This window comes from Suncus etruscus, chromosome 14, assembly GCF_024139225.1.
Source record: "Suncus etruscus isolate mSunEtr1 chromosome 14, mSunEtr1.pri.cur, whole genome shotgun sequence".
Classification (NCBI taxonomy): Eukaryota; Metazoa; Chordata; class Mammalia; order Eulipotyphla; family Soricidae; genus Suncus; species Suncus etruscus.
The window spans coordinates 23322866-23349984 of NC_064861.1; the positions used below are offsets into that span (position 1 = coordinate 23322866).

The window sequence follows — 27119 nt, forward strand, 5'->3', positions numbered from 1 at the left end:
GGGGCGGGGCGGGGTGGGTGGGGGCGCGCGGTGCCGAGCCCCCTCCCCGCGCCACCGAGCGCGCGCGAGCGGTCCCGAGCTCCACCTCCCGGCCGCGGGGGTGCGGGGCGGGGAGCGGGCGGGCCGGCAGGGAGGGGGAGGAGGGGGCGGGCCGGGCCGTGCGCTCCGCTCCGCTCGGCTCCGCTCCGCTCGCTGCTGGCTCTGCCGCCGCCGCCGCCGCCGCCTGCCTCACTCACTCCGGGAGCGGGAGCGCGGCGCGGACGCGGGGCCGCCGGGGCTGCTGCGCGCACAGCAGCCGGAGCCCGAGCCGAGCCGAGCCGCAGCGCCGAGCCGAGCCGAGCCGAGCGGGCCGAGCCGCAGCCCGGGCCGGCCGGGCGGGTGGCGGCTCATGGACAGCAGCAGGGCGGGCGGCCGGCGCTGCCCCGAGGCGGGTAAGGATCCGGCGGTGGCGGTGGCGGTGGCGGCGGCGGCGGCTCCCGACCCGGAGCGGCCATGGCCGGCGGGAGCCCAGGGAGGGGCGCGCGCGGCGGAGCGAGGCCCCCGGGCCCGGTTGGAACGGACGGAGGTGGGGGCGGCTGGGGACTGGGTGCGGGCGTTGCGTTGCGGCGGTCCCCCCCGAGGCCTCGCAGGTCCGCAGCGAGAAGGGAGGGTGTTTGCGCGGACCCCAGCCCGGCCAGTCCCGCACCCCGGCGTGCTGGGTGGAAGCCGCGGGAGAGGGGGACCCGAGGAACGCGCGGGCTGGAGAGGGGATGGGTGTTGGGGGGCAGCGCGCAGTCCCCCAGTTGGGTGTTTGGGGGGGCTCCCTGAGGACAGATTCTGCAAGGACCCACCTCACTCGTCACCCCCACCCCCTCCACACACACGCACACACACACACACACACACACTTGTTGGGCGAGCACTGGAAGCACTCGGGTGCTTCCAGCCCCCGCCGGCCCCCGGAGGCCCCGCGAGCGCCGTGAGCGCGCACATACATCCGTGCATATGTGCGTGCAGACATGCTTCCCGCACACAGCGCCCACTGGGGCAGCGGAACCGCTTCGGCTCTGCACGCACAACGGCACGGGCGCCGACCGTCACGGAGCACAGTCGGTGTGGCGTTCGGCGACACGGCCACACTCACTCACACACACACACACACACACACACACACACACACACACACATCATCCCGTGCCCTCCCGCCACCGGTGTTCCAGGCCACCCCTTGGCCCGATGACCACTCTACACCTGGCCCCGATCTTAGGGAACTAGGGAACACACCGAACGTCAGTTTTATCATCCCCTCCCCTCCCAGGTCGGCAGGTTGGTACAGCACGCAGGTGCCCCTCTCCCACCCACCTAAACACACACCCAGTGTCTCCGCACACACCTTGCAGGCACACACTTGAGCACAGTAAGTGGCGCCTACGGCAGCGCCGCTGTCACTAGCAGCATCCTCTGCCGCCCACAGCCCGGCACTGGGCGTCACACACACCCACACCCGGTGCCACCTTACTTACACCTGACGGCGGGCACCCCCGGGTGCGCACCGCCGGCCCCTCTCCCCGGGAGGGCGCGTTAGGCCGGAGGAAGCGGCCGGGGTCGGGGGGCGCCCTTTCAGCGCCCCTGCGGCGGCGTCCAGACATTGTTGTCGTAAATAATCCGCGCGGCCGGAATCGGGGCCCCCGGGAGCGCCTTCCTTGCCGGCGCCTCCCCACCCCCATGCGGAGGCCGGCCGGTGTTCCCGGAACAAGCTGGACCTGGCAGGCCGCGCCACCCCGCTTCCCCGGGGCTCCGGAGCTCCTGGGGCCCAGGTCGCTCTGCAGAGGGGTGCCAGCCCGGGGCCGCGTTCGCGACCTTCTCCGGCCCCTTCGCTTCGTTCCCCCAGCCACCTGGGTCCCGGCCACACCTGGGTCCCTCACACCTGTGTCTCTCACACCTGGGCGCCCCCTCCGCCGGTCCCTCCCGGCTGCAGGCCCGAGTGTGAGTGTGGGCGCCCGCCGGGTCCTGGAGATGCGGGAGATGGAAGTCGGGCTGGTCCGTGCCGAGACGGACTCGCGTCTCAGCCCAGACTCCTGGCCTCAGTTTCCCCAGTTGTGCTTGGCGACCTCCTTTTCTCGCGGGAAATAGTCGGGGCGGCCTTGAGGCGTCTGCGGGCCGAGCGCGGGCCCCGGTCAGACCCCCGTTTCCTCCGGCCGAGAAAGCGAGGTCCGTTTTCTGAGAACATCCCTCCCGCCCCGGGCTGGCCGCTTTGTGATTCCGGCGCCGGCTCCGTCCCTGCCCCCCGCCCCTGGCGCCCGCTGCGCGCCTCCCGCCGGCGCCCGCGAGCTGGGGGGACCCTGCGCGGAGGTCGGAGTTGCGGAGGAGGAGGGATTCCCCGCGGCGGCCCCTGGGGCGGGGGGCGCGCGGGCCCCGCTGACCGAGCTGCCGCCGCCCGAGCCCGAGGGTGCCGGAGGAGCTGCCTCGGCCCTGCACCCCAGACGCCCCACCCCGACACCCACTCTCTCCCGGCCTCTGGCGACGCCTGCACAGCGGGGTTTGTGCGGGGAGAGCCCGCTGACCGCGGCGGCGCTAGCCGGGGCTGCGTGTGGGAGTCCTGGAGCCTCCGGCCTGGCATTACCTGCCCTGGGCAGGTCCCTTGTTGCTGCCCGGAAGCCCGACACCAGATGGACTTGTGAAGGCCCAGAGCCTCGGAAGCCCGATGGCACTTTCTTGACGTCTAGGCCTGGGAAGATGGAAATCTGTAATTACTACTGGTCCGGGGCAGGGACCCAGGGAGAAGGCCGAGTCTGTAAAGGCAGGGCTGGGTGCGGGACTGGCTGCGTTTAGTGTCCCTCCCTGCCCCCCCCCCCCCATTAGTAGCTCCCAGAGGCACTTCTGCTTGCTAGGGGTAACTAGATGATCTGGGTTCTTGCTGGGTTTGGGGCTGCTTGGTCTGGAGAGCTGGGCTGAGAGTTGGTGCAGGACTGAGTAGGGACCTGGGGTGCGGTGTGGGAGGTGGGTGGGGGCTCCTTCTGAGGGCGGGGCCGGAGGCTGCCCCTGTGGAGAGCAGGTTTGATGCCTGCCCCTCTGTGAGACTTTCTGCGGTGCCTTGAACACCCGTCGTCGGGTAGGTGGAGGGAGAGACACACCCTCCTGGCCTTCTCTGTGCTTGCACCGACACGACACGGAAGTCATGTTGATTAGCCGGCACCAACTGTGTGCCTGGTACCAGAAAGAACAGAACCAATCCACAGTGGGAAGATAACACACTTGCGCATTTTCCCGTTGGGAGTGCTGGAGGCTTTCTTGCCCCTCACACCATCCCCCAGTTCCTCCAGGGAGGCTGGAATTCTTCCCCCCACACACACACCCACAGGGCTGAAGTCAGCTCAGACAGGTGAAGTCACTTGGCAAGGTCACACAGCTGGGAAGTGGTGGAACGAGGGTTTGAACCCCAGCAATCTGGTGTGCAGGTGCTCGGGTGCCCCACGGAGGCTAATGGAAGGTTGTGGAAGAGAGGGGAGAGGCACCCGGGGCTGGATCTCAGCAGGAGGCCTGGGAGCAGCTCCACCCCACAGCCCTGCCCATTTAGCCAGGCCCAGACGCTGGCTTTGCCCCTTGGTGTGCTGGCCCCTGGCGTGTTGTGTAATCCTGCAGGATGAGGGTGGGCATCCCTGAGAGAGGGAGGTCTGCTCCCCAGATTTACACTCAGCCTCAGCACCAGTGTGCCCTGGGCACTGCAGGGGTGGGGGGAGGCTGGTCAGTGTTTCCCCACACCCCAGAGGTTTGCAGATGGCACTTCTCCTTTACTGGACTCTGCCCCTCACTCCTCAGCTGGTGGTGAGCCTGGGCTTGCCAGGGGTCTGTCTGGGTGGGTGCCCATGTGGCAGAAGGCAGCCACTGGGGAAGAACAGGAGGCATTTCAAAGATGATTGCTTCTGGGAGTAATGACTGCTCCTGGCCCGCTGAGGGAGCAAAGTTCAGGGGTGGGCCCTTCACTGCCCTCAGGTCCTCTGACTATCTCCGGGAAGGGGGGGGAGGAGAAGGGGGGGAGATCCTAGTACACAGACATCCTAGCAAACATCAGATTCTATTGGAGAGGGGTCTATCCTAGGAAACATCTGATTCTTCTGATTTCTCTGCCTCCTCCAGCTCATGGAGATCTCTCTTTCTCTCTCCCTCAAAGACTGACTCTCCCACTTGCTATTTCTGTGACCTAAGATAACAAATTATTCTTTCTGTACCTCACTTTGATCAGCTGTACTATGGGGGGAGTGGTTTAATAAAACACAGTTCGTTTTGGAGGGTTGGGAGGATTCTCGGGGATAATGCATGTAAATGTAGTGTTAGCTGTGGTGCTGATGGTAGTGATGGCGGCAGTGAGGCCGGGAAAGGCGGTAATCAGAATTTGCACATCTTTCTCAGCCATTCCCCCCTGGTCCAGGACCATTGCCACACAAATGCCTAGAGCTTTCGTCTGTCTCACATCTGGAGCCAGAATTCCTGAGGTTGGGGCCAGGTAATAAATAGTTCCATTTTAAAGGAACTCTTCAGAGGCCAAACCCTTTCCAATTCTTCCACCGCTTGGGGCAACCTTCTCCCATCCTCATTTCCCCACCCCAAATTCCTCCTGCTTCCCAGGTTCCCCACCCCCACGCACCTTCCTGTTTTGCATATTGTCCTATTCCAGCTCTGGTGGCCTGGCTTGATAGGTCTAAGGGTGACAAAGTGAGGAAGAACCTCTGAGTGTGATAAGCAGTTAAGGAATTTGCCTTGTTTGTGGCTAACCTGGGTTCTATCCCTGACTTCCCATATGGTCCCCCAGCACTACCAGGAGTAACCTGAGCATCTCCAGGCATGGCCCCCCAAACTTTTTTTTTGTTTGTTTTTGGGTCACACCCAGCAGCTCTCAGGGATTCCTACTGGCTCTACACTCAGAAATCACTCCTGGCAGGTTTGGGAACCATATGGGATGCTGGGATTCAAACCACCGTCCGTCTGCATGCAAGGAAATGCCCTACCTCCATGCTATCTCTCTGTTCCCCCCAAACGTTTTTTAACAAAATCTGGATGTGTGTTAGGAGGTGAAAGTATGCTGTGTAGATTGCCTGATACACTTCAGAGTTAGAGCTGTGGATCACAGAACACACCCTCTTCTTCCGCTATGATGAATAACCCCCCCCCCCAAATGGGGAGAGTGAGCTGAATTCTTCCCAAAGTCTCAAAGCTATCCTACCCCTACCAGGCCAGGGACCTCTAAATCTAAAGCCACATTTTGTGAATTTTCACTTTCCTGGTAGGAAAAACATTTTCCCTCATAAATTTAATTTATGAAAAAAAGATTTTTTTTTTTTTCATAAAATTCTTGTTTGGGAATCACAATTGGTGATGCTCAGGGATTACTCCCAGTTGGGGCCAGACACAGCCCTCTGAGCTATCTCTTGCACCTATTTTTTTTTGGGGGGGGGTCACACCTGGCAGTGTTCAGGGGTTACTCCTGGCTGTCTGCTCAGAAATAGCTCCTGGCAGGCACGGGGGACCATATGGGACACCGGGATTTGAACCAAACACCTTTGGTCCTGGATCGGCTGCTTGCAAGGCAAGCTATATCTGTGCTATCTCTCCGGGCCCTCTTGCACCTATCTTAAAGAAGTAGTAACCCCAAAAGAATCAGTTCAGTTGCTCTGGAGAGAGGAGGAAGGGTGCTGTCACTGGTCTCTCTGGGTTGGGATGAAGATCATGCCTGCTGCTTCCCACCAAGGCTCATGCCTTGTGTTCGTGTGTGTGTGTGTGTGTGTGTGTGTGTGTGTGTGTGTGTGTGTGTTGCGTGCTAGGGAGCCAGCTAAGAGGAGCCTCAACTAGGTAGAGGGGAAGTGGCTGGAGGGGGGAATCCTAATGGAACATCAGATAAATTCCTCCATCTTTAAAGAGATTAAGATTTTAGTGGAGAGTACTCGGCACCCTAATCTGATAATGGCCTCACACATTAGTGACCTGACTAGGAGGGGCTGTGCTTGCACCCTCACTGCTGCTCTGAGGAAGTGGAGTGTCTCATCTGGTGAGGAAGCTTTCAGCTGGTCTTTCTTTGAGCATCTACTAGGGACCTACACAGAGGAGTAAATCTGGCCCCAGTGAGCCAAGCTGGTCAAGGGAAGCTGGAAGGGCCACATGGAAAGTGCCAGGGAGCTGCCACAGCCTTCAGGAGTTACTGCTGAGCAGTAATATGAGTTTTATGAGGCTTTTCTGCTCATAGATGTAGGAAGACAACTTCCGAAGGACTCCCCCAATTGACACCTACATCTGATTGTCAGTGCTTAGAGAAACCATTTGTTGAGTTCTCCCCTGTTATATCAAATTTGTTAGGAGAGAGGAAATGGTAATTCCTATTTTGCAGACAGGAAAACTGAGGCTGTGAGTTGCTGCTGATAGTTACCAAGAAGCAGCGAGGGATTGCCTCAGCCTGTGTGTTGTCACAGTCCTCCTCATTCTTGGCCACACCTGGGTCAGTTGGGTCCCACAAAAGGAAACTGACACATAGTCATTGAATTAGAACCATTGTCTGTTACACAATGATGGATAGTGTCTGGCTGGGTCACGGCCCAGTCCTGGTGCCCAGGTCAGAGCCTGGCACATTGTTACTGCCCAATAAACATTTTTCTGAGTGTTTTTGGATCACAGCCAACTCTGTTCAGGGATCACTCCTGGCAGTGCTCAGTATCATTTGGGGATTAAACCGGGGTTGGCCACATGCATGACAAGAACCTTAATCTCTGGGCTGTCTCCCTGTCCTCAATATGTCCTATACTTGGCCGTTGAATAACAGCCCTGGATGGGATATGTGAGCTTGGTGAAGGCTGAGTGTTCTGAGCCCCAGTTCCCTCCCACAGGATGCCTGGGTCTTGCCTGGAAAGGCCAAGAGCACAAAGAACTGGGACACAGCAGCACTGAACACTGGCAGGCGGTGTCCTGGGCTGGGTGAGCAGCAGGGTGATTCATGGCCTCAGGATTGGGACAGACAACTCACAGGCTGTGAGTTGGTGGAAGAGGAGGTCACTGTGAGCTGGAGAAGCCTGGGAAGGCTTCCTGGGACAGGCGCCTGCCTTCAACGGGGGTGTGCTGGGAGACACCTAGGTCAGGTGTAAGTGGAGAGCTTCGAACAAGGTGTCTGAGACTGAGCTCTGTCCAGAAAAGGCTGGATTCCAATTTTGGGTCCAGGGTTTAGCTGGAGAATTGGGAAAGCCAAGGCTGGGGGACGGAGGTGGGAGCCTGCCCACCCCTGGCTGGAATGTATCTGCATAGCCTCAAAGCTGAGAGAGATGTACTGGGAAGTGATGATGGTGATTAGGTGTTTTTAGGGCAGACAGGGCTGGGATGGACAGGGAGAGGCAAGTTGTGAAGGGAAGAGGACAGGTCAAGACAGGGAGGGAGCCAGGTGTCAACAGGATGTTGTGGAGATGGGGGTCAGACAAGAGGTCAGCAAATGCGTGGGGAGTGAGTTGGTGGTGTCCCCTCCCAGCAACACTGTCCTACTTAGACTTGCTAGGCTCCTCATGGCAAAAGAGAGGCCAGGGCAGCTCCCAAGACCAATTCCAGGCCTAGTCAGCCCTGACCCCGATTTTGACCTTTCCTTCTTCCCCATACCTGCCTGTGTCTCTTTCCCTCTGTTAGGGGGTAAGGGAGTCCTGGTAACTGTCACACTTGCTCAGGGCAGCATGTTTGGTGTTTGGGGGACATAGGGGAGGGCACACAGCTCCGCCTCAACCCTAACAACTTTCTTTTATTAATTTTTGTTAGTTTTTTTTTTTTTGGTGTCATAGCTGGCAGTGCTCAGGGGTTACTCCTACCTCTGTGCTCATAAATCACTCCTGGCAGCTCGGGGGACCATATTGGATACCAGGGATCAAACCTGGGTCAGCTACACATAAGGCAAATAAATACCCTACCCACTATACTATTTTTCCAACCCCTTTTTTAAAATTTTTATTCATTCAATTTATTCTTGGTGGACTTTTTTGGGTTTTGTTTCTGTTTTTGTTTATTTTGGGGGGGTTTAGGTCACACCTGGCGGCGCTCAGGGGTCACTCCTGGCTCTTTGCTCAGAAATCACTCCTGACAGGCATGGGGGACCATCTGGGATGCCAGGATTCGAACCACCATCAGTCCTGGGTTGGCTGCTTGCAAGGCAAATGCCTTACCGCTGTGCTCTCTTTCAGGCCCCAGATTCTTGTTTTTTTGTTTTTTTTTTCAGCCACACCTAGTGACACTCGGGTTACGACTGGCTATACGCTCAGAAATCACTCCTGGCTTGGGGGACTATATGGGATGCCGAGGGATCAAACCGTGGTCTGTCCTAGGCTAGCGCACGCAAGGCAGATAGATACCTTATGCCCTGCACAACCGCTCTGGCCCCTTTTGGGTTTTTTTGGATCATACCTAACAGTACTCAGGGCTTACTCCTGGCTCTGCATTCAGGAATTATCCTGGTGTGTTCAGAGGACCATATGGGATGCCGGGGAATCAACCTGAGCCAGCCACATGCAAGGCAAACACCCTACCCTCTGTGCTATTGCTCCAGCCCTCTAACCAAGTTCAAACTACAGTGAGTGGGTGCCCTATTCAGGCTGGCCCCCTGTGGGGGAGGGAGAATGACTCACGAAACGGGTTTGGTCCACAAGCTTTCCATATATGCAGAACCATATATTCCAGCCCAGACCTAAGCTGGGTGTGGCCCCTCAGCAGCGCCATTTACAGCAGCAACAAAAGTGTAGGAGCCTCATCCACATAAGTTCAACTGGAATCTCCGGAGAGGGTCCTGGTGTCTGTTCTCCCATGGCTGAGGCCTCACCCCTCTGCTTGCTGGCTCTCCTATCTCAGTATCAGGGTAATTACCATGGGTGACTAAGGCAGGGTGCAGGTGAGAAGATGTTGAGCAAAGCTCAGAAGCAAGCAAGCAGGGAGGAGGGAGAGGGAGTGGCAGGGGGGCTGGGCTTCCAGGGCGGGAGCTGCTCCCAGCTGCTCAGGAGGTGGCAGACCCGCCTGCTGTGTCCCTGGCTGCGGGTGCCACTCGGCCTTCTGCGTGGGACCAAGTACTCCTGGGGGATCCAGTGGGTGGTGGGCGTGCTGGTTCACCTCACCGTGAGCTTCCTCTTCCAGCTGATTGCCTGTTTCTGGCCTCTTCTCTTTTCAGCCCTCCTGTTTCTGGGACCCGTCAGGATGGGGCCCCTGAGGCCCAGCCCAGGCCCTGGGGGGCAGCGGTGGCTCCTGCCCCCCCTGCTGCTAGCTCTGCTGCTCTGGGTGGCTCCATCCCCAGGCTATGCCACGCAGGTCTTGTACAAAGTGCAGGAAGAACAGCCGCCCAATACCCTCATCGGGAGCCTGGCTGCAGACTACGGTTTACCAGACATGGGCCACCTGTACAAACTGGAGGTGGGCGCCCCATACCTCCGGGTGGAAGGCAAGACGGGCGACATCTTCACCACTGAGACCTCAATTGACCGCGAGGGGCTCCGTGAATGCCAGAACCAGCTGCCCAGCGAGCCCTGCATCCTGGAGTTCGAGGTGTCTATCACTGATCTCACGCAGAGCTCCAGCCCCCGGCTGCTGGAGGGTCAGATCGAGGTGCTGGACATCAACGACAACACGCCCAACTTCGCTTCACCCATCATCACGCTGCCCATCCCTGAGAACACCAACATCGGTTCGCTCTTCCCCATCCCCATGGCCTCCGACCGCGACTCGGGGCCCAACGGTGTGGCCTCCTATGAGTTGCAGGCCGGGCCTGAGGCGCAGGAGTTGTTTGGGCTGCAAGTGGCTGAGGACCAGGAGGGGAAGCAGCCACAGCTCATTGTCATGGGCAACCTGGACCGGGAGCGCCTGGACACCTATGACCTCACCATCAAGGTACAGGATGGCGGGAGCCCCCCTCGCGCCAGCAGCGCCCTGCTGCGCGTCACTGTGCTGGACACCAATGACAACGCCCCCAAGTTCGAGCGACCCTCATATGAGGCTGAGCTGTCGGAGAACAGCCCCATCGGTCACTCGGTTATCCAGGTGAGGAGTCCCTGAAGCGACATTCCTGCTCCAAACAGGGGAGACCTTTACTTCCACTCCCAGCCAGCCAGGCTCAGCATTCACTCTCCGCCTTGCAACTATAGGGTGACAGGTATAGGGACAGTCATCAACTGCCTCCAAGTCTCAGCAGGAGTGACAGTGACAGTGACAGGCTCCCCACCTCAGCCCAGTGGGCCCACCCCCATGAGACCCCCAATCCTGGGGGCTGTTTTTCCAAATCTGAGAGCAGAGTGCAGCGTCCCTCTCCTCCCTGGGGAAGCGAATGAGCTCATTTGAGCCAGGTGAGTCCTGACAGTTCTAGAAAACACTCACTACCTGGCTACCCCTAGGCATGGGGAACCCTAGGGGTTTCAGTTGGTTCTCAGCACCTCTTTCCCTGGGAACTGCCCCAGGGGCTGGGCAGCCTGGTGGGGCTGGGCCAGGAGGGAGCTACCTCCTATAGACTGTGGGCGTATCTCCGCTGTCATCTCCCCCTGGCCCCTGGCCAGCCCCCCCATCCCCTACTCCTTTCTCTTCCATGGGCTCTGGGCTTATGTGAGCCTTTGATGTGAGTCTCTGATGAAGCTTTGACCAACCCCAAACACCGTTACCCATCCTGGGACACTCTTTTTCCTCTCCTTAGATTCAGGGGGGTTGGTTTCAGAGGCATTCTGTTTGTTTGTTTGTTTGTTTTGGGGATTTTTTTTGTTCTTTATTTTAGAATCTGGTGGATTTGGAGTCTGTGGAAGAGATACTGAGAAAGAAAAGGGAGACAGGCAGTCGGATAATAATAATAGCCTAGGTGCCGGGTCCTGTTCTCAATATATCATATAGATCCTATCAGTAAGCCCCACACTGCAAGGTAAACATTATCCCCATTTTACTGATGAGAAACGGAGCCACACTGTGAACTGATATGCAAGCTCGCCCATGAGGGTTGGGGTGCTGGTTCCAAGGATTGGGGCATATGCTCTGCCTAGAGAGGCCTCAGATTCAAACCCCTAACATGGTCTCTGGAGCATTACTAGGGATGGCCCCCAAATAGAAAATATTCCCCGAAATAAACTCCCAAAAGACAGATCCAGGGCTAGAGAGACCATACAGCAGGTAGGGTACTTGCCTCACATACACCCAATCTGGGTTCCATCCCTAGCATTGTATAGTCTCTGGAGCCCCACCAGGACTGATTCCTGAGCTAAGAATAAGCCTTGAGCACAGATGGGTGTGGCCTACCCCTCCAAACAGATGCTTTTGAGACCAGATCCAACTCCTCCTGATATCCATGTGCATGTGCCCAAAGCAGCTTCCCTACCTCCCTGCGAGATGAAGCCGGGCCAGTGAATGCTGGAGAAAGGCAGGGCCCAAAGAGAGAGGATGGGTGAAAACTGGCAGGAGCTGGGGAAGAGACAGAAATCAAGTGTTATGGGGCAGAGGGAGGAAAACGGGCCCAGAGGCAGATCAGGAGTTGGTGCAGGAGAGGGAGTCATAAAAACCATCTGTGATAGGTAGAGGCCAGGAGGAAAAGGGAGGTGCTTTCACTTGTCTCAGCAGGGGCCCCAGGACAAGTACCCCTTCCTGGGTGTCTCCATTGTGGAGAAAGTCCTGGAAGTATTTCATGGGCGACAGCAGATGCCAACATTGTGATAGCACCAATTTTCTGAGAGGGACTAACAGGAGGCTGGATGGCAGGCAAACATTGAGGAATGCTGACTGGGAGAGCACCCAGGGGCTGGAACACATGACTAGTGTGCCTGAGCCCTGCCCCCCCCCCCCATTTGATCTCTGCTACTGCATGTCTTCCCTAAGCATCACTGGCAGGGGGGTTGTGACACCAGAGTTCTGCTGGCAGAGACCTCAGTTTCTAAAAATACTTTTTTCTATTTTGGTTTTAATTTTATTTTTTGGTTAACACCTGGTAATTTTCCCAGCTTACTCCTAGCTCTGTGCTCAGGGGACTATACAAGATGCCAGGGATCAAACCTAGGTCGGCCTTATGCAGTGCAAGAGCCTTGCCTGCTGTACTCTCTCTGGCCCCTAAAAATATAAATTTCTTGGAGCCGGAGCAGTGACACAAGCAGTAGGGCATCTACCTTGCACGCACTAAACTAGGATGAACTGCAGTTCCATCCCCAGGCGTCCCATATGGTGTCCCCCCCCAGCATGCATGGGTGGTTCAGTGATAGAATTCTCACCTGCCCATATGGTCCCCCAAGCCAGGAGCAATTTCTGAGCGTATCGCCAGTAGTAACCCAAGTATCACCAGGTGTGGCCCAAAAAAAAACAAAAACAAACAAAATATTTTTTATGAGATTTCTCATAAAAAAGCCAGGAGTGCTGTTGAAAAAGCACTTTCCCTGTGGTGGACAATGTGGTTATTTCCCCTGCTTTATTCATCCCATTACAACACGTAGTAGGTCCACTGTGATCCTTTGTAGTCTGGATCTCTCAGAGCTTAAACAGTTGTCCCCCAAGGTCACACGCGGTTAGTTGTAAAGTATCATGGCTAGGATTTGAATCTAGGACGTGTCTGCTTTGTGCCCCCAGAGCCTCTAAAAAGTGCCTGTCCATCACCCCTCACCCTGTCCATCACCCCCTAATTCCTTTGTCTTCTGTCTGGCCTCACCCTCCTTCGAAGCCAACCCCACCTGGTTCCTGCTGCCCTACTCCCGCCCGTGTTTGTGTAGCACTGGGTCGGGTGTGCAGCGGCCTTGGCATGAGGATGTGCCCAATGCAAAGGGACAGACAGTGCATTGTTTGACTCTGGGAGCCCAGCCCGCTGCCAGCAGGCTCTGTGGCCTGCAACAGCTCCTCCCTCCTGGCCGTTCGGCCGGATTCCTCAAGCTGATGCCTCGCCAGCCAGTGCGCCTGGCAGGAGAAGCTGCCGAAACAGGTTTCCCCAGTCTGACAGAGCCCTGGCCTGGCAGGCTCCCTCTGACCCACAATGCTACCTGGGTGCTTCCGAAAGAAACCCCCTCGCTGTGGCCTCCAAGGAGGCTCTGGACACACAGGCAGGAAGGACATACCTTCTTAAAACTACTCCACAGATGTCCATGTGGGCCAATGTATACAGCCTGCTTATGTCCATGCTGATGCAGCTGCAACCTTCCGGACAGCTGGTGAAAGTCAGTATAACTGGGAGCAAGACTGCCCTGGCTGCAACTTGGGTTGCCATGCCCCTCTTTTGTGGTTGCATAGCACTGCTTTTCTGAGGATGGAAGAATGCACAGGGCTTAAGGCACTTACTTATGCCTGCTTTTGCATGCTGGCTCAATTCTCAGCACCACATAGTCCCTCAAGCATAGCCAGAAGTGAATTCTGAGCCCAAAATCAAGAGGAGCCTCTGAACACTGCTAGGTATAGTCACAACTGCCCTCTTCGCCCCTTCACCAAAATAATAAAAACAATAAATTAGAACTGGACAGAGGTTATGTGGCCTCCTATGCACCCCCAGGATTAATGAAAATCAAATTAATGGGTCAACAGGTGACTAGTAGAACAGGTGGGAGGGTGCCACAGGAAGAAAACAAGCTTGGAAGGGACTGAGGTTGGGAAAACATTGGGAAACATGTAGAACGACAAGCCCAGTGCTGAGGTCTCATCTGTTAATGCTACAGAAGTGTCTCTGCTCTCGAGGAAGGCGGGTCAGAACTTTCTGGAAATTCTGGCCCGGTAAGGGCCCCTAGTAGGGTAGGGAGTGTCTGTCATGCTTGCTGGAGAGGTGGCACCTTCATTCATACTCCCCAATCTAAGTCTTTCCTGCTCTCCTGCTTCTCTCCCATACCCTGTAGGTGAAGGCCAATGACTCAGACCAAGGTGCCAACGCCGAGATCGACTACACATTCCACCAGGCTCCAGAAGTGGTTCGGCGCCTCCTGCGGCTGGACAGGAACACAGGGCTCATCACGGTGCAGGGCCCAGTGGATCGGGAGGACCTCAGTGTCCTACGCTTCTCTGTGCTGGCCAAGGACCGAGGCACCAATCCCAAGAGTGCCCGCGCACAGGTGGTGGTGACTGTGAAGGACATGAATGACAATGCCCCCAGCATCGAGATCCGGGGCATTGGGCTGGTGACACACCAGGACGGGATGGCCAATATTTCCGAGGATGTGGCAGAGGAAACAGCCGTGGCACTGGTGCAGGTGTCAGACAGAGATGAGGGTGAGAACGCGGCCGTCACCTGTGTGGTTGCAGGGGATGTGCCCTTCCAGCTGCGCCAGGCCAGCGAGACTGGCAGCGATAGCAAAAAGAAGTACTTCCTGCAGACCACTACTCCGCTGGACTACGAGAAGGTCAAAGACTACACCATCGAGATTGTAGCTGTAGACTCGGGGAACCCACCGCTCTCCAGCACCAACTCGCTCAAGGTTCAGGTGGTGGATGTGAACGACAACGCGCCCGTGTTCACCCAGAGCATCACTGAGGTGGCCTTCCCAGAGAACAACAAGCCAGGGGAGGTGGTTGCCGAGGTCACAGCCAGCGATGCTGACTCGGGCTCAAATGCTGAGCTGGTCTACTCTCTGGAGCCTGAGCCGGCTGCCAAAGGCCTCTTCACCATCTCGCCAGAGACGGGTGAGATCCGGGTGAAGAGCTCCCTAGACCGGGAGCAGCGGGACAGCTATGAATTGAAGGTGGTGGCCGCCGACCGGGGCAGCCCCAGCTTGCAGGGCACGGCCACCGTACTGGTCAACGTGCTGGACTGCAACGACAATGACCCCAAGTTCATGCTGAGCGGCTACAACTTCTCGGTGATGGAGAACATGCCAGCGCTGAGTCCTGTGGGCATGGTGACCGTCATTGATGGGGACAAGGGGGAGAATGCCCGGGTGCAGCTCACAGTGGAGCAGGATAATGGGGACTTTGTCATCCAGAACGGCACAGGTACCATCCTGTCCAGCCTGAGCTTCGACCGTGAGCACCAAAGCACCTACACCTTCCAGCTGAAGGCGGTGGATGGTGGGGTCCCACCACGCTCAGCTTATGTCGGCGTCACCATCAATGTGCTGGACGAGAATGACAACGCGCCCTATATTACTGCCCCTTCCAATGCCTCGCACAGCCTGCTGACCCCCCAGACTCGTCTCGGCGAGAAAGTCGGCCAGGTGACAGCTGAGGACATTGACTCCGGGGTCAATGCCGAGCTTACCTACAGCATTGCTGGGGGCAACCCCTATGGACTGTTCCAGATTGGGTCGCATTCAGGCGCCATCACCCTGGAGAAGGAGATTGAGCGGCGCCACCACGGCCTGCACCGGCTGGTGGTGAAGGTGAGTGACCGCGGCAAGCCCCCACGCTATGGCACAGCCTTGGTCCACCTCTACGTCAATGAGACCTTAACCAACCACACGCTGCTGGAGATGCTGCTGGGCCACAGCCTGGACACGCCGCTAGATATAGACATCGCTGGTGACCCGGAGTACGAGCGCTCCAAGCAGCGGGGCAACATCCTCTTCGGCGTGGTGGCCGGCGTGGTGGCTGTGGCCCTACTCATTGCCCTGGCAGTGCTCGTGCGCTATTGCCGGCAGCGGGAGGCCAAGAGTGGCTACCAGGCTGGAAAAAAGGAGACCAAGGATCTGTATGCCCCCAAGCCCAGCGGCAAAGCCTCCAAGGGCAACAAGAGTAAAGGCAAGAAGAGCAAGACCCCCAAGCCCGTGAAACCCGTGGAAGACGAGGACGAGACTGGGCTGCAGAAGTCCCTCAAGTTCAACCTGATGAGCGATGCCCCTGGGGACAGTCCCCGCATCCATCTGCCCCTCAACTACCCTCCTGGCAGCCCTGACCTGGGCCGCCACTACCGCTCTAACTCGCCGCTGCCCTCCATCCAGCTGCAGCCACAGTCACCCTCAGCCTCCAAGAAGCACCAGGTGGTGCAGGACCTGCCGCCCGCAAACACATTTGTGGGCACTGGGGACACCACGTCCACGGGCTCCGAGCAGTACTCCGACTACAGCTACCGCACCAACCCCCCCAAGTACCCCAGCAAGCAGGTAGGCCAGCCCTTCCGGCTCAGCACGCCCCGGCCTCCAGCCCACCCCTACCAAGGGGCCATCTGGACGGAGGTGTGGGAGTGACTGAGCGTGGATCCAGCGCCGGAGTCAGCACTGGGAGGGGTTTTGGGGCCTTGGGGGTGACCCTGCCCTCCAACCCGTGACTGGATGGAAATGCAGGGAGGGGGTGCTGAGTGGTGTCTTGCTCCCCATCCCCTTTCCCCCCGAGGGACAGGCCGTGGCTGATGAAAGCCCTGCTCCTCAGCTGGGCAGGTGGGCAGCAGGCTTGCAAGGAGACAGAGCAGAGTGGGGAGAAGTTGGTTTATACTGGGATCTGAGACAGCTTCTGTGCTTCTCTTGAGGGGGTTGGGGGAGGCCTGGGATCCTGGTGGGTAATGGGTGGGGACTTTTTTCAGGGAGGGAGGGGATCTCCCCACATGGTGCCTTCTATATGTAACTGTGTGTCACCCTCTTCTGGCCCCAGGCTCCTGGGGCTGGGCCCCAGATCCTCAGATCCAAACATTTATCCTGACAATAAAGTTCTCTATTTTTGGAGTTTTGGTTTCTTCTTTGCCTGGAACTGAGAGAAGGAGTGAGAGAGACTGCAAACAGCCTTTGTACATACTAGGTCCATCTGCAGTGTCCCCCTCCCCACATTGAGCTCACCTCTCCTGTCCCCACTCCACACCCATGTCCTGAAGAAAACCCTTCTGAGCAGACTCCAAGAGTGTCCTCTCCCTGCTCAGGACCCTATCCCTAGGCAGGTCTCTGGGATGCTAAATCCTCCTTTTACAACCCCAGTTGAACAGAACCCCTCTCCCATGACCCCCCAGAGCAACACTGGCCCAGGCCTGGTGGGAGGTGGAACCTCTAGATATCACTAGCCACTGTCCCTCAGGGCAAGACCCTCTAGTCCCTTTCCTAGCCTTGTCATCTCAGCAGCTACTCCTACACCTTCATTTAATTGACCCTGCCCTGGGGACCCCTGTGTGACAAAGGGATGCTCAAGCTCTTTGGATCAAGATGTTCTGAATCCCCATGTTTAGGGTGAGGGGGACCCATGGCCTGGCCTTGCCCGGCCCTGCCCCTCCCTGCCTTCCTTCAGCACCTCGCTCTGGCCTCCCTGGCTGCCGGCTCTTTCTCTCTCTCTCGCTCCATCTCTCACTTCTTGCTCCCCTGAGTCTGCCCTGTCTCTGGCTGAGTCTGAAGAGAAGGGGAGGGGGGAATTCTAACGCCTGGGTGAAGGGCCTGAGGTCTGGGAGATCCTCAGAGGCCAGAGGCAACCTGTCTCCATGGCAACGGAAGAGGTTGAGACACTCTGGGGAGGTCCATGGTGCCAATTCTCGAAGCTGATTCTGTCCACCAACTCCCTAATGTGCTGGGTTACCACACATACACCCCCAGTGAAAACTCCTGGGGGCTTCGGAGGAGTCAGGCATGGGGTAGGGAAATCTAGTCTCTTCGGAATGAGCGAGTGTCCCTACGCTGAGATCCAGCAGCGCCTGACCAACCTTCCTTTTGTCTTTTGCTTCTGCCATCACTGGCACCCCTTCTCCTCTGCCTTCTGTACCTGTAGCTGTTCTTTCTTTGTTCTTTTTCCAAATTTCTAAGGGGTTCAATCCATCCCACCCATGCATGGGGCCACACTGCCCATCCAAAATCCCAAGATGGTGTCACCCTCACAGGATGCCCTACTGTGTGGCTGGCTGGTGCCAAACACCAAGGGAAGGGTCAGACTTTATGAGACAAAGGAAAAGATGAGGCCATTGAAACTCGAGTGTGGAGTGAGCAGTGCTGGAGTGAAACTTTTCCTGACTTGTTTCAAGTTCTTGCCAAATGCAGCTGATGTGTCGAGCTTGACGTGAATTAGATCATACGACGCTCCCAATTCTGTGGCTTAATCATCGGAACTCTCTACAGGTGTGAGAACTAGTTAGAGGTGGAGTCAGAAGGGAAATGTTTGGGCCAGAGAGATAGTTCATGGTTTGCACACAAGAGGCCCAAGTTCAGTCTCCAGGATACAGACCAGAGTAATAATCCGATAAGGCACTTGCTTTTCTCATGCTTGATCCTGGTTTGCTCCCCAACTCCTCATATGGTTAGTACTTCTAAGCCCTGCCAGGAGTGAACCCTGAGTCCAACCAGGAAAGGCATAAGAACAAGACAAACTCTCCATCATAGAGCTGGAGTAACCCCCACTCTGCTGGTTGTGATGCCCTCAAAATATCAAACCTAGAGCATCTCATCATCCATTTCCAGAGTTTATTGTTTTTCATAGGCTGACAGAAGGGGTAACAGGATTAAGTTCCTTTGTTTAGTAGAACCAGGTCAGTCTTTTGAAGACAAGAAAGGGGGAAACTCATGTTTTTTTTTTTTTTTGCTTTGTTTTGTTTTGTTTTTTATCACACTGGGCAGTGCTCAGGGGTCATTCCTGGCTCCACGCTCAGAAATCGCTCCTGGCAGGCTCGGAGGGACCATATGGGATGCCGGGATTCGAACCACCGTCCTTCTGCATGCAAAGCAAACACCTTACCTCTATGCTATCTCTCCGGCCCCAGGAAAGGGGGAAACTCTTAATGTACACTTTGAGTTCTCCAGATGTACCCACTGCGTGGATCATATGAGGAACAATCTATATTCTATATAGACCTGAGCCAGGGTTGCAGCACCATGGAGATGACGTTTGCCTTGCATGTGGGCAACCTGCATTCAATGCTCAGCATCCTATATAGTCCCCAGAGCCTGCCAGGAGTAATTTCTGAGTGCAAAGCCAGTAATCCCTGAGTAGTGCCAGATGAGACTTGAACTGTGTTCCCTGACAGTGATTTCTCAAGCAGGAGTGAGGGTAGAGTAGAGTGAGATCAGTATGGGGACAGGGAGAGGGCCTGAAGGGAGTTTTCTGGCTGAAGCTGAGGGTCTACAAGAGAACTCATGAAATAAGTGGGCTGAAACACAGATGTTTGCCTGAAAGTTCCTAAAGAGGAACCCTAAAAAATTCAGGATGAATTAGTGTTGACACTGGTGGAGCGAGCGGACTGTAGAAGGGTAAGCGATGATATGATAGCACAGGACTGAATCTAGGGGCTTGATTAAGTTGGGGTGCCAGAGAGGATGGGTGGATGGGTTTGGCTTAACTTGGGGAGAAAAGACCCCACAGACCTTAGGGGATCACTGTCAGTATCCCAGATAATCATCATCCTTCTGAGTTGGAATGAGGGGCCTGGTGAGGTTAATACCTACAGAAACTGAAGCAAAAGGCTTGTCTGTGCCATGTAGCATATGAGAGGGGAGGACCCACTGGAAAGATTCTGCGAGAGCCCAGGATTTCAGGGCTAGACCTAGAAAGATTTGGGGACATGGCGGGGAAGGGTATTTGAGTGGCACATAAGAATTCTGTGGGGTGTTTAGTACTAAATATAACACAACCCTCCATTTTTCAGAGACAAACCCAAGCAGGTCTTGCAGGTGGAATAGAAGCTGGGGGTCTGCATGTGAGCTCTGCAGTGAGCTTGTGGAGGGCTGTGGTCTCCAGAGGGAATTGAGTCATACTTTAATTGGTCCAGGCAACCATTCCCACAACTGCACAACCTCCAGGTCCAGCCCGTTGGGGAGTGTCTGTCATCCCCAGGTCCATTGTTTGTTTATTTTGTTTTGTTTTTGGGTCATACCTGGGGGTGCTCAGGGGTAACTCCTGGCTCTGCACTCATAAGTTGCCCCTGACAGGCTCAAGGGACCATAGGGGATGCCAGGATTTGAACCACCATCCTTCCTGGATCAGCTATTTGTAAGGCAAAGGCCCTACTGCTGTGCTATCCCTCCAGCCCCCATCCCCAGGTCCTTTGGTATTGAGGGATCCCCAAAAGGCTTGTCTGATCTAAAGATCACCACAGTAGTACTGAATCTCTTGTTCCCCCCGGCCCCTACCCAGTTTTCTGAATGCGATGAAGATTGTGGTGTTAGGAAGTAGGTGTGTCAGCCCCTTCTTCTGGCCAACTCAAGAACCTCTGTGGAAGGTTCTAGAACAAGACAAAGCTGGACCACTGTCCTAGAGGAGGGCCTGGTCAGAGCTGCTCCCTTGCACCCCCGCCAAGCCCTGGGCATGCCGCTCTCCACAGCTCCTCATCTCAGCTTGGCAGCAAAACCCATGGCCATCCCAGGTGGGTGATCGGGTGACTGTCTGGTCGTGCTTTGTGCCAAGTTGAGGTTGCCAGGTTCCGGGGTGATCTGTAACCCATGGCAGGCAGGCAGGACTGCCAGTTGCACTATGCCCCCGCCAGCCCCAGTCTGAGCTAAGTCCTGGCTTCACTTAGCGCCCTCCCCACCCCATTCCTTCCCTGCCATTTCCTCATTTCCTTGAAGGAGCCGCTTTAGAGCTCAGCAGGAAGGGTGCTGGGACCTACCCTTGGTGTCCTGGGCAGGTCTCAGGGAGGGTGTGGGTGTAGGAAACTCAGCCCTCTGCCCTAAAAGCAAAGTTTCCAGATCTGGAAACCTGGGACATTTCCATTGTTCTACTTCCTCATGCAATGTTTTCCCAGGTTTGTTTCAAATTGTTCAGGTTTTGTTTTGTTTTGTTTTGTTTTGTTCTGTTCTGTTTTGTTTTGTAGCAGGGACATAATTGGAAATGCTTAGGACTTATTCTGGCTTCACATTCAAGAATCACCCCTAGCAGTGCTTGAGGAATCATATGGGGTGCTGGGGTTCAAACTCAACTTAGCTGTGTACAGGCCCTGTTAGCTTTTTTTTTTTTTTTTTTTTTTGTCATCAGGCTTGTTATTAGGCTTCCTTTTCTTCCCCCTTCATCTTCTCTGCCTCTCTCCAGGAGATGCAGTACGGGGAGGGGGGACACAGCACCAGGAGCCCTGAAAGTGGGGCAGAGAAACAAGGCAGTGGGAAGTAAGAGCAGAGACCAGGTGAGGAGTGGAGTCTATAGGTGCTGTTTGGAAGTGAGGGGACCCATGGGTGTTGGTGAGTTGTTTGGGGGCTAGGAGCCAACTGCTTTGAGGGGGATCCTGGACATCCTGGGCGCTTGCTGTTTCTGCTGGGATATGGGAAGTCAGCTGCTGTTGTGTTCTGGTATTGGCTGTCATGAGTAGACAGAGGCTGGTCTGTATGGGGACGCTGAGCTGTGAGTGGCTGTTGTCCTGCAACAGGATGATGTCACGGCCCTGGGGGCCGAAACATCGAGGTGCCTGTGCCGGGGGGAAACTTTCAGCAGTCTTGGGGTCTGTTCTATGGGACAGGGACGGTCTGGGGAGGTTGTGCTGATGGGCTCTGCTTTGCTAGAAAGCCTAGCTGGGGCAGCGGCTGTGGCCAGGCATGGTGGTGGTCCCAGGGGGTAGCGTGGCCCCCCTGCAGTGACCCGCCCCCTCTCCTGCAGTTACCTCACCGCCGAGTCACCTTCTCCGCCACCAGCCAAGCCCAGGAGCTGCAGGACCCGTCCCAACACAGCTACTACGACAGCGGCCTGGAGGAGTCGGAGACACCATCCAGCAAGTCTTCCTCGGGGCCCCGGCTTGGCCCCTTGGCCCTGCCCGAGGACCACTATGAGCGCACCACCCCCGATGGCAGCATAGGAGAGATGGAGCACCCTGAGAATGGTGAGGGCACCCTGGGAATCCAGAAACACTAGGGCCTGGGTCCTTCGGTGGCTTCTTTGTTCATCGGGGTTCTAGGAGCCGCTGAGGTAAATGCGCTGAGTACTTGGGTGCAAGGGGTCAGGCTCTGGTCCCCTTTACAGCAGAGGAAACTGAAGCCAAGAGGTCCAGGTCTGGTCCAGTTATACAGAGGAAGTGAGAGCTGGACCACCCAGCAGTTTTTGTTTTCAAGTCACCCATTCTACCACTTTCCTGAGCCTGGGCACCCCAGAAGGAAGGCTTGAGGGCTTAGGTAGCAGGGAGACGCTCTTAAGAGGACCTTTAGGAAAGGAGGGTCTGAGGGACTTGAGAATACTGCATGTGAAAAGCTCAGAGAAGGCCTGGGAGAAGACAAGGGAGCCCTGGGGGTGACATGTCTGGGCGGGCTCAGAGGGAGAGCAGTTGGGGGCAGTTGGGGGTGCACGGGGGTAGGGGGAGCACACGTCAGGAGTGTGTGATGTGTGTGTGTGAAGGGACCGGAGCCAACTAAGCTTCCCTTGGTGATGAGAGACCCCAGCTTGGAGCTGTCCTCACCTTCTCCCTCAGTCCCCATTCCCTCCTCCCTCAGAGAGGAGCAGGCCAGGCACCCCCAGCCCAGGCTCTGGGCCCTTGTCTGCCCTCCCCGGGTGCCCAGTGCCCTGAGCATGCGCCATCTCACGCCCTCTCGTCCTTTTTGTGCCCGCGCAGAGCCGGCAGGCCGGAGCAGGCCCTGAGGCGGAGTGCCAGGTATGTGGGAGCTGCCGTGGGGTCTGGGGTCTGGGGGATTCGGCCCAGCACCCAGCCCCGCCCACGCTCTGCTCCATGCCACGTAGGATCCCCCACCTCTGCCTGCAGCAGCTGATGGAGCCTTGGCACTTTGAGGGTTTACTGCAGTGGGTCCTGAGGGTTTACTGAAGTGGGTCCCTTCTCACCTGGCGCTGGCAGGAGGCCAAACCAGGGTAGGAGGTGCCAGGGGACCCCCTGACCCAGGCAGGGCTGTTCAGCTACATCCCTGAGGGGGGTCACTGTCTGGTACTGTCCCAGAGTGAGGGCGGGACAGGGGTAACTGCAACAGGAAGTGCTCACGCTGGCTGTCCCCAAGGAGATCCTGCAGCCCAGCAACCACACTGGCTACTGCTGATGTCAGCGGCCAAGTCCTGCTCCCAAGGGTTCCTGGTAGGGAGCCAGGGCAAGGCCAAGGTGGTTGCTGGTATAGGGGTTCCTGAGTGAGGTGGGGAGGACTGCATGGGTGTGCCTAGGTGTATGGGGGGTGTGTGTGTGTGTGTGTGTGTGTGTGTGTGTGTGCACTGTGAAGCAGGGTGGGGATACAGGAAAACCTCAAGCATGGCGAGGTGTGCAGCACTTGAGGGAGGTGTGTGTTCATGCTTGTCAGAGGGTCAGAAGGAAGGGGTGTCCAGGGTAGACGGAAAGGTGTATGTTGGGGAGTGGGGGGGGGATGGTGCCAGAGGGATAGTTCACTTAAGTTAAGGGATAGTTCACTAAGTGAACAAAAGTTCACTTAAGGAGCTGGAGAGATAGTGCAGAGGATAGGGCACACTTGCCTTGCACTTGGTTGACCTGGGTTCAATCCTCAGCACCTCATGTGGTTCCCCGAGTCCTGCCAAGAGCACAGAGCCTGGAGTAGGTCCTGAACACCAGAAATGATCCCTGTGTGCAGAGCCAAGAGTAAGTCCTGAGTACCACCAGGCATGGCCCAAAAACATGCAAGCAAAAGAACACAAAAAAAGTTAACTTAAGGGCCAGAGTGATATACACAGCAGGTAGAGCGCTTGCCTTGCACAGTCAACTCATTCAGTTCCTGGCATCCCATATGGTCCCCCGAACCTGCCAGAAATGATTGCTGTGTAAAGCCAGGAGCAACCCCTGCCTGCTGCCAGGGTGTGGCCCAAAAACAACAACAAAAGTTAATTTTTTGTTTGTTTTGGGTTTTTTGGTTTGTTTGTTTGTTTTGGGTTTTAGGGCCATACCCGGTGGTGCTCAGGGGTTACTCCTGGCTGTCTGCTCAGAAATAGCTCCTGGCAGGCACGGGGGACCACATGGGACACCGGGATTCGAACCAACCACCTTAGGTCCTGGATTGGCTGCTTGCAAGGCAAATCCTGCTGTGCTATCTCTCCGGGCCCAACAAAAGTTAATTTAAGGAGCCAGAGAGATTGTACAACAGGCAAAGAGTTTGCCTTGTAAGCCGCTGATTCAGGTTTGATTCCTGGCACCGAATATGGTTCCCCAGACCCTTCCAGGAGTAATCCCTGAGTGCAGAGCCAGGAGTAAGCCTAGAGGACTGCTGGAGTGTGCCTGGAAACACATAGTAAAGAGACCAGAGAAGAGGGAAGAGAGAGACAGATAAGAGAGAGACAGACAAACACAGAGACACAATGTGAGTGAAAGAGAGAGAGAGAGAGTGAGAGCGAAAGCCAGAGTGAGCTACCTCTCACATGCCCCTGGCCAAGGGCAGCTGTGAGCGGGAGTCTAAGGATGGATGGGGTGCGAGTGAGAGGGGCAGTTGGGGCGCGGTGATGGCCAACGGTGCCCATCTGCAGGATGTGCCTGTGCGCTGCTGCGTTGCGGGGTGGGGGGGGGGGGGCTGGAAGGGGCCTGCAGTCGTGTTGGGGACGGTGGAGCCTTGACCCCGGCCCCCTGTCCCCCCAGACCTGCGGCCTCTGCCCGACGTCGCCATGACGGGCACGTGCACCCGGGAGTGCAGCGAGTTCGGCCACTCGGACACGTGCTGGATGCCCGGCCAGTCGTCCCCCAGCCGCCGCGCCAAGAGCAGCGCCCTCAAACTCTCCACCTTCGTGCCTTACCAGGACCGAGGAGGGCAGGAGCCTGCGGGCGCCGGCAGCCCCAGCCCCCCGGAAGAACGGAACACCAAAACGGCCCCCGTGCGCCTCCTGCCCTCCTACAGTGCCTTCTCCCACAGTAGCCATGACTCTTGCAAGGACTCGGCCGCCTTGGAGGAGATTCCCCTGACCCAGACCTCGGACTTGCAGCCCGCAGCCGCCCCGGCGCCCGCCCCGACAGCCAAGCGCGAGATCTACCTGTGAGCTCCCCGCCGGTCGGTCGCGGCCGCCCGTCCTGTCCTGCCCCGGCCGCCGGCCAGTCCCCCATGGGCCCGTTCCAGGCGCCCCTCCTGACCCCTCCGGCGCGGACTTACGGGCTGCGGCCCCAGGTGAGGGGGAACAGGCCTCCAGCCGTGCTGCCCTCCCCCCTGCACAGGGTTTAGGTCCTCCCTGCCTTCCCCCCCCAGCCCCTCTGCAGTGCTCCCCTCCCTGACTTCGGGGAGCACTCCACCCTCGGGGCCAGCGGTGGGGTTGGAGGTGGGGGGCCCACTTGCAACTCATCGATTCCCCAGGGTGGATGCGGCAACCAGAGCTGGGTGGGCTGGCCGGGGCTGGGTGGATACCCCAGTTTGCCCCAAAGCAGGGCTGAACTGGGGTGGGGGCCCCCTCTCCCTGGGAGCCAACCCCCCGCCCCCAGAGGAAACTCGCTGGCCAGGAGCTCCCCGAAGGGCTGACGTTACCAAAGGTGGGGCGGGCACGGGGTGGGCACGGCGGGGCCTCGTCTTCCGCGCTGCTCCTGGGCTGGCCCCCTGCCTGCCACAGGCCCGAGCCTGCCCGCCCTGGGCGCCCCCTTCCCTGCTGGTCACGCAGTGTCTGTATATAAGGACCTTGGAATGATGTCCCCATTTCTGCCTGATTTGCAACTTTTCTTGTTGATGTTGTGTTGTCTTGGGGGACCCCTCGGGGGGGAACACCTGCCCTGTGCCCCCTCATCCCTGCCGCAGTGCCCCCCCCCACACCCCAGGCCTCTACTGTTCTATGTTGTAAATACCCCTGGGGCTGTGGCACGGTGGCTGTGCAGGCCAGGGAAACAGTGGGTGGGCGGGGTGGGGATGGGGGGAACATTCGCCTATCAGCAGAGCTGGGCTTTTATTTAATTTTTTTTAAAGAATATAAATCTCTATTTTTTTGGAACTGTTGCGCTGTGCCCCGGGGGGGATCCCCGCTCAGGCTGGCCCCCCTCATCCAGATGAGCATCATGGAGGGGCCCCGAGGCTGTGGGGGGCAGCTGGACAGGGGTGGGGCGACTGTGCCTCTGGCCTGGTTGGGGGAGCGGGGACAGGAAGGTTTGCTCAGGGGGTGGCTAGCAGCTGCCTCCTCGGCAGGGCCCCTAGGCCTGCCCTTCCCTGCCACCTGCCCCCAGCTCCTGCCATGCCCCATCAGCCTGTTAAACCACCATTGCCTTGATCTCAGGGGGTGGGAGGGCTGCCTCAGGGCACCCTGGGCTCCAGGCCCCCTTCTTCCAGTTGGGCTTCCCTGTGCCAGGGTTGGGTCCTGGGGGAACAGGGGGTCTGGGAGCCGAGAAGCCCAGTCAGCCATGATGAGGTGAAATTCTGTCACCTCAGGGGGCCAGGGTGTGAGGGGCACCCCACAGGGCCCCCGTCTCCCACTGTGGCCATCTCAAAGCTTCAGACCCTTTCCAGAACCCCCACTGCCTTGGCCCATACCTCTCCAGCTCCCCAGGGGCCCAGGCTGGGGGGCTGGAGACTCAGGGTATGGCCCTGGCTTGACTTAGTCCAAGCTGGGGGCAGGGTGGGGGCGGGCCAGGTGTGAGAGGGGTGGGACAGGGTGCTGGATTGTCTGGTGCCTTTGGGAGCTGTGCTGCTGTCACCCCAGAGACCCACCTCCACCCCAGCAAAGCCAGGGAGCTGATGACCCCCCCTCCCATCCTCTGCAGCGCAGTGCAGGAAGGAGGGCTGGCACCCTGCACCCCTGGCCCTGCCTGCAGGGTTGGTGGGTACCGTGGGCTGGGATGGCAGCTACCAGGTCTAGGGCTCAGCCAAAGGCTCCTTTCCCTGCCTGGGGGAGGCCCAGAAGTGGGCTGGGGCTTGTTGGGGAGACAGCCCCTCCCCCCTGCACAAACGGGGCGGGTGCAATAGTGGTGGGTGGGACAGGAGGTGCCCAGCTGGCCTGTTGGGGCCTCCACTACTGTGCCCCCCTCAGTGTGAGGTCAGGATTCTGGCAAGAAGATTGTAGGAGGCCTCTCTGCTTGGTGGAGAGGGGGTCCAGCCAGGAGGCCATCCTGGGGTTGGTGGACCCCACCCCCCAGAGCCCCTGAAGGCCAAGGCAGCCCACCCTGCCTTGGCCTAGGAGACCCCCAAGCATCCCCAAGCAGAAGGGTAGAGGAGCATTTTGCACAATGGAGAAGCCAGAGGAAGGGTGGCCCAGAGCACTGGGGTGGGGTGGGGGTGCTGAGCAGCACAGAGGAGGGGCCCTTCCTGCAGCCAAGGCCCAGCCCTCTGGTCAGGGTGGGGCACCAACCCATCAGACCTGGGCACTGAAGAGGTGAAACCAAAGGTGGGCAGGGGACAGGTGACAGCACCGGGGACCCCCCTCTCGGTCCTAGGTGTACGCCGCCCTTCCCCAATGCCTCGTGTCACGTACAGTTTTATGTACAATTAGGCGACATTTGGCCAGAGGAGACCCCA

At 57.6% G+C, this 27119-nt stretch overlaps 1 protein-coding gene across 2 annotated transcripts; it reads left to right on the top strand.

Moving 5' to 3' along the window:
- Nucleotides 1-229: 229 nt before the first annotated feature.
- On the top strand, nucleotides 230-25496 carry PCDH1 (protocadherin 1). Of its 2 annotated transcripts, none has more exons than XM_049786840.1 (5): nucleotides 230-431; nucleotides 9152-10014; nucleotides 13803-15998; nucleotides 21376-21595; nucleotides 24281-25496. In XM_049786840.1, the coding sequence occupies exons 1-5, from the start codon at nucleotides 389-391 to the stop codon at nucleotides 24673-24675; spliced, it is 3717 nt and encodes a 1238-aa protein (XP_049642797.1). In that variant the 5' UTR covers nucleotides 230-388; the 3' UTR covers nucleotides 24676-25496. The 2 variants fall into 2 exon arrangements, with proteins under 2 accessions (XP_049642797.1, XP_049642798.1); XM_049786841.1 differs by lacking the exon at nucleotides 230-431 and adding an exon at nucleotides 6916-6939.
- The last annotated feature ends 1623 nt before the right edge of the window (nucleotides 25497-27119 follow it).

Excerpts from the sequence above, each read along its gene's own strand:
- PCDH1 (XM_049786840.1), top strand. The coding sequence starts at position 389 with ATGGACAGCAGCAGGGCGGGCGGCCGGCGCTGCCCCGAGGCGG. Across the intron at positions 10,015-13,802 it reads TCGGTCACTCGGTTATCCAG|GTGAAGGCCAATGACTCAGA; the intron begins GTGAGGAGTCCC and ends CATACCCTGTAG. Across the intron at positions 15,999-21,375 it reads CCAAGTACCCCAGCAAGCAG|TTACCTCACCGCCGAGTCAC; the intron begins GTAGGCCAGCCC and ends CCTCTCCTGCAG.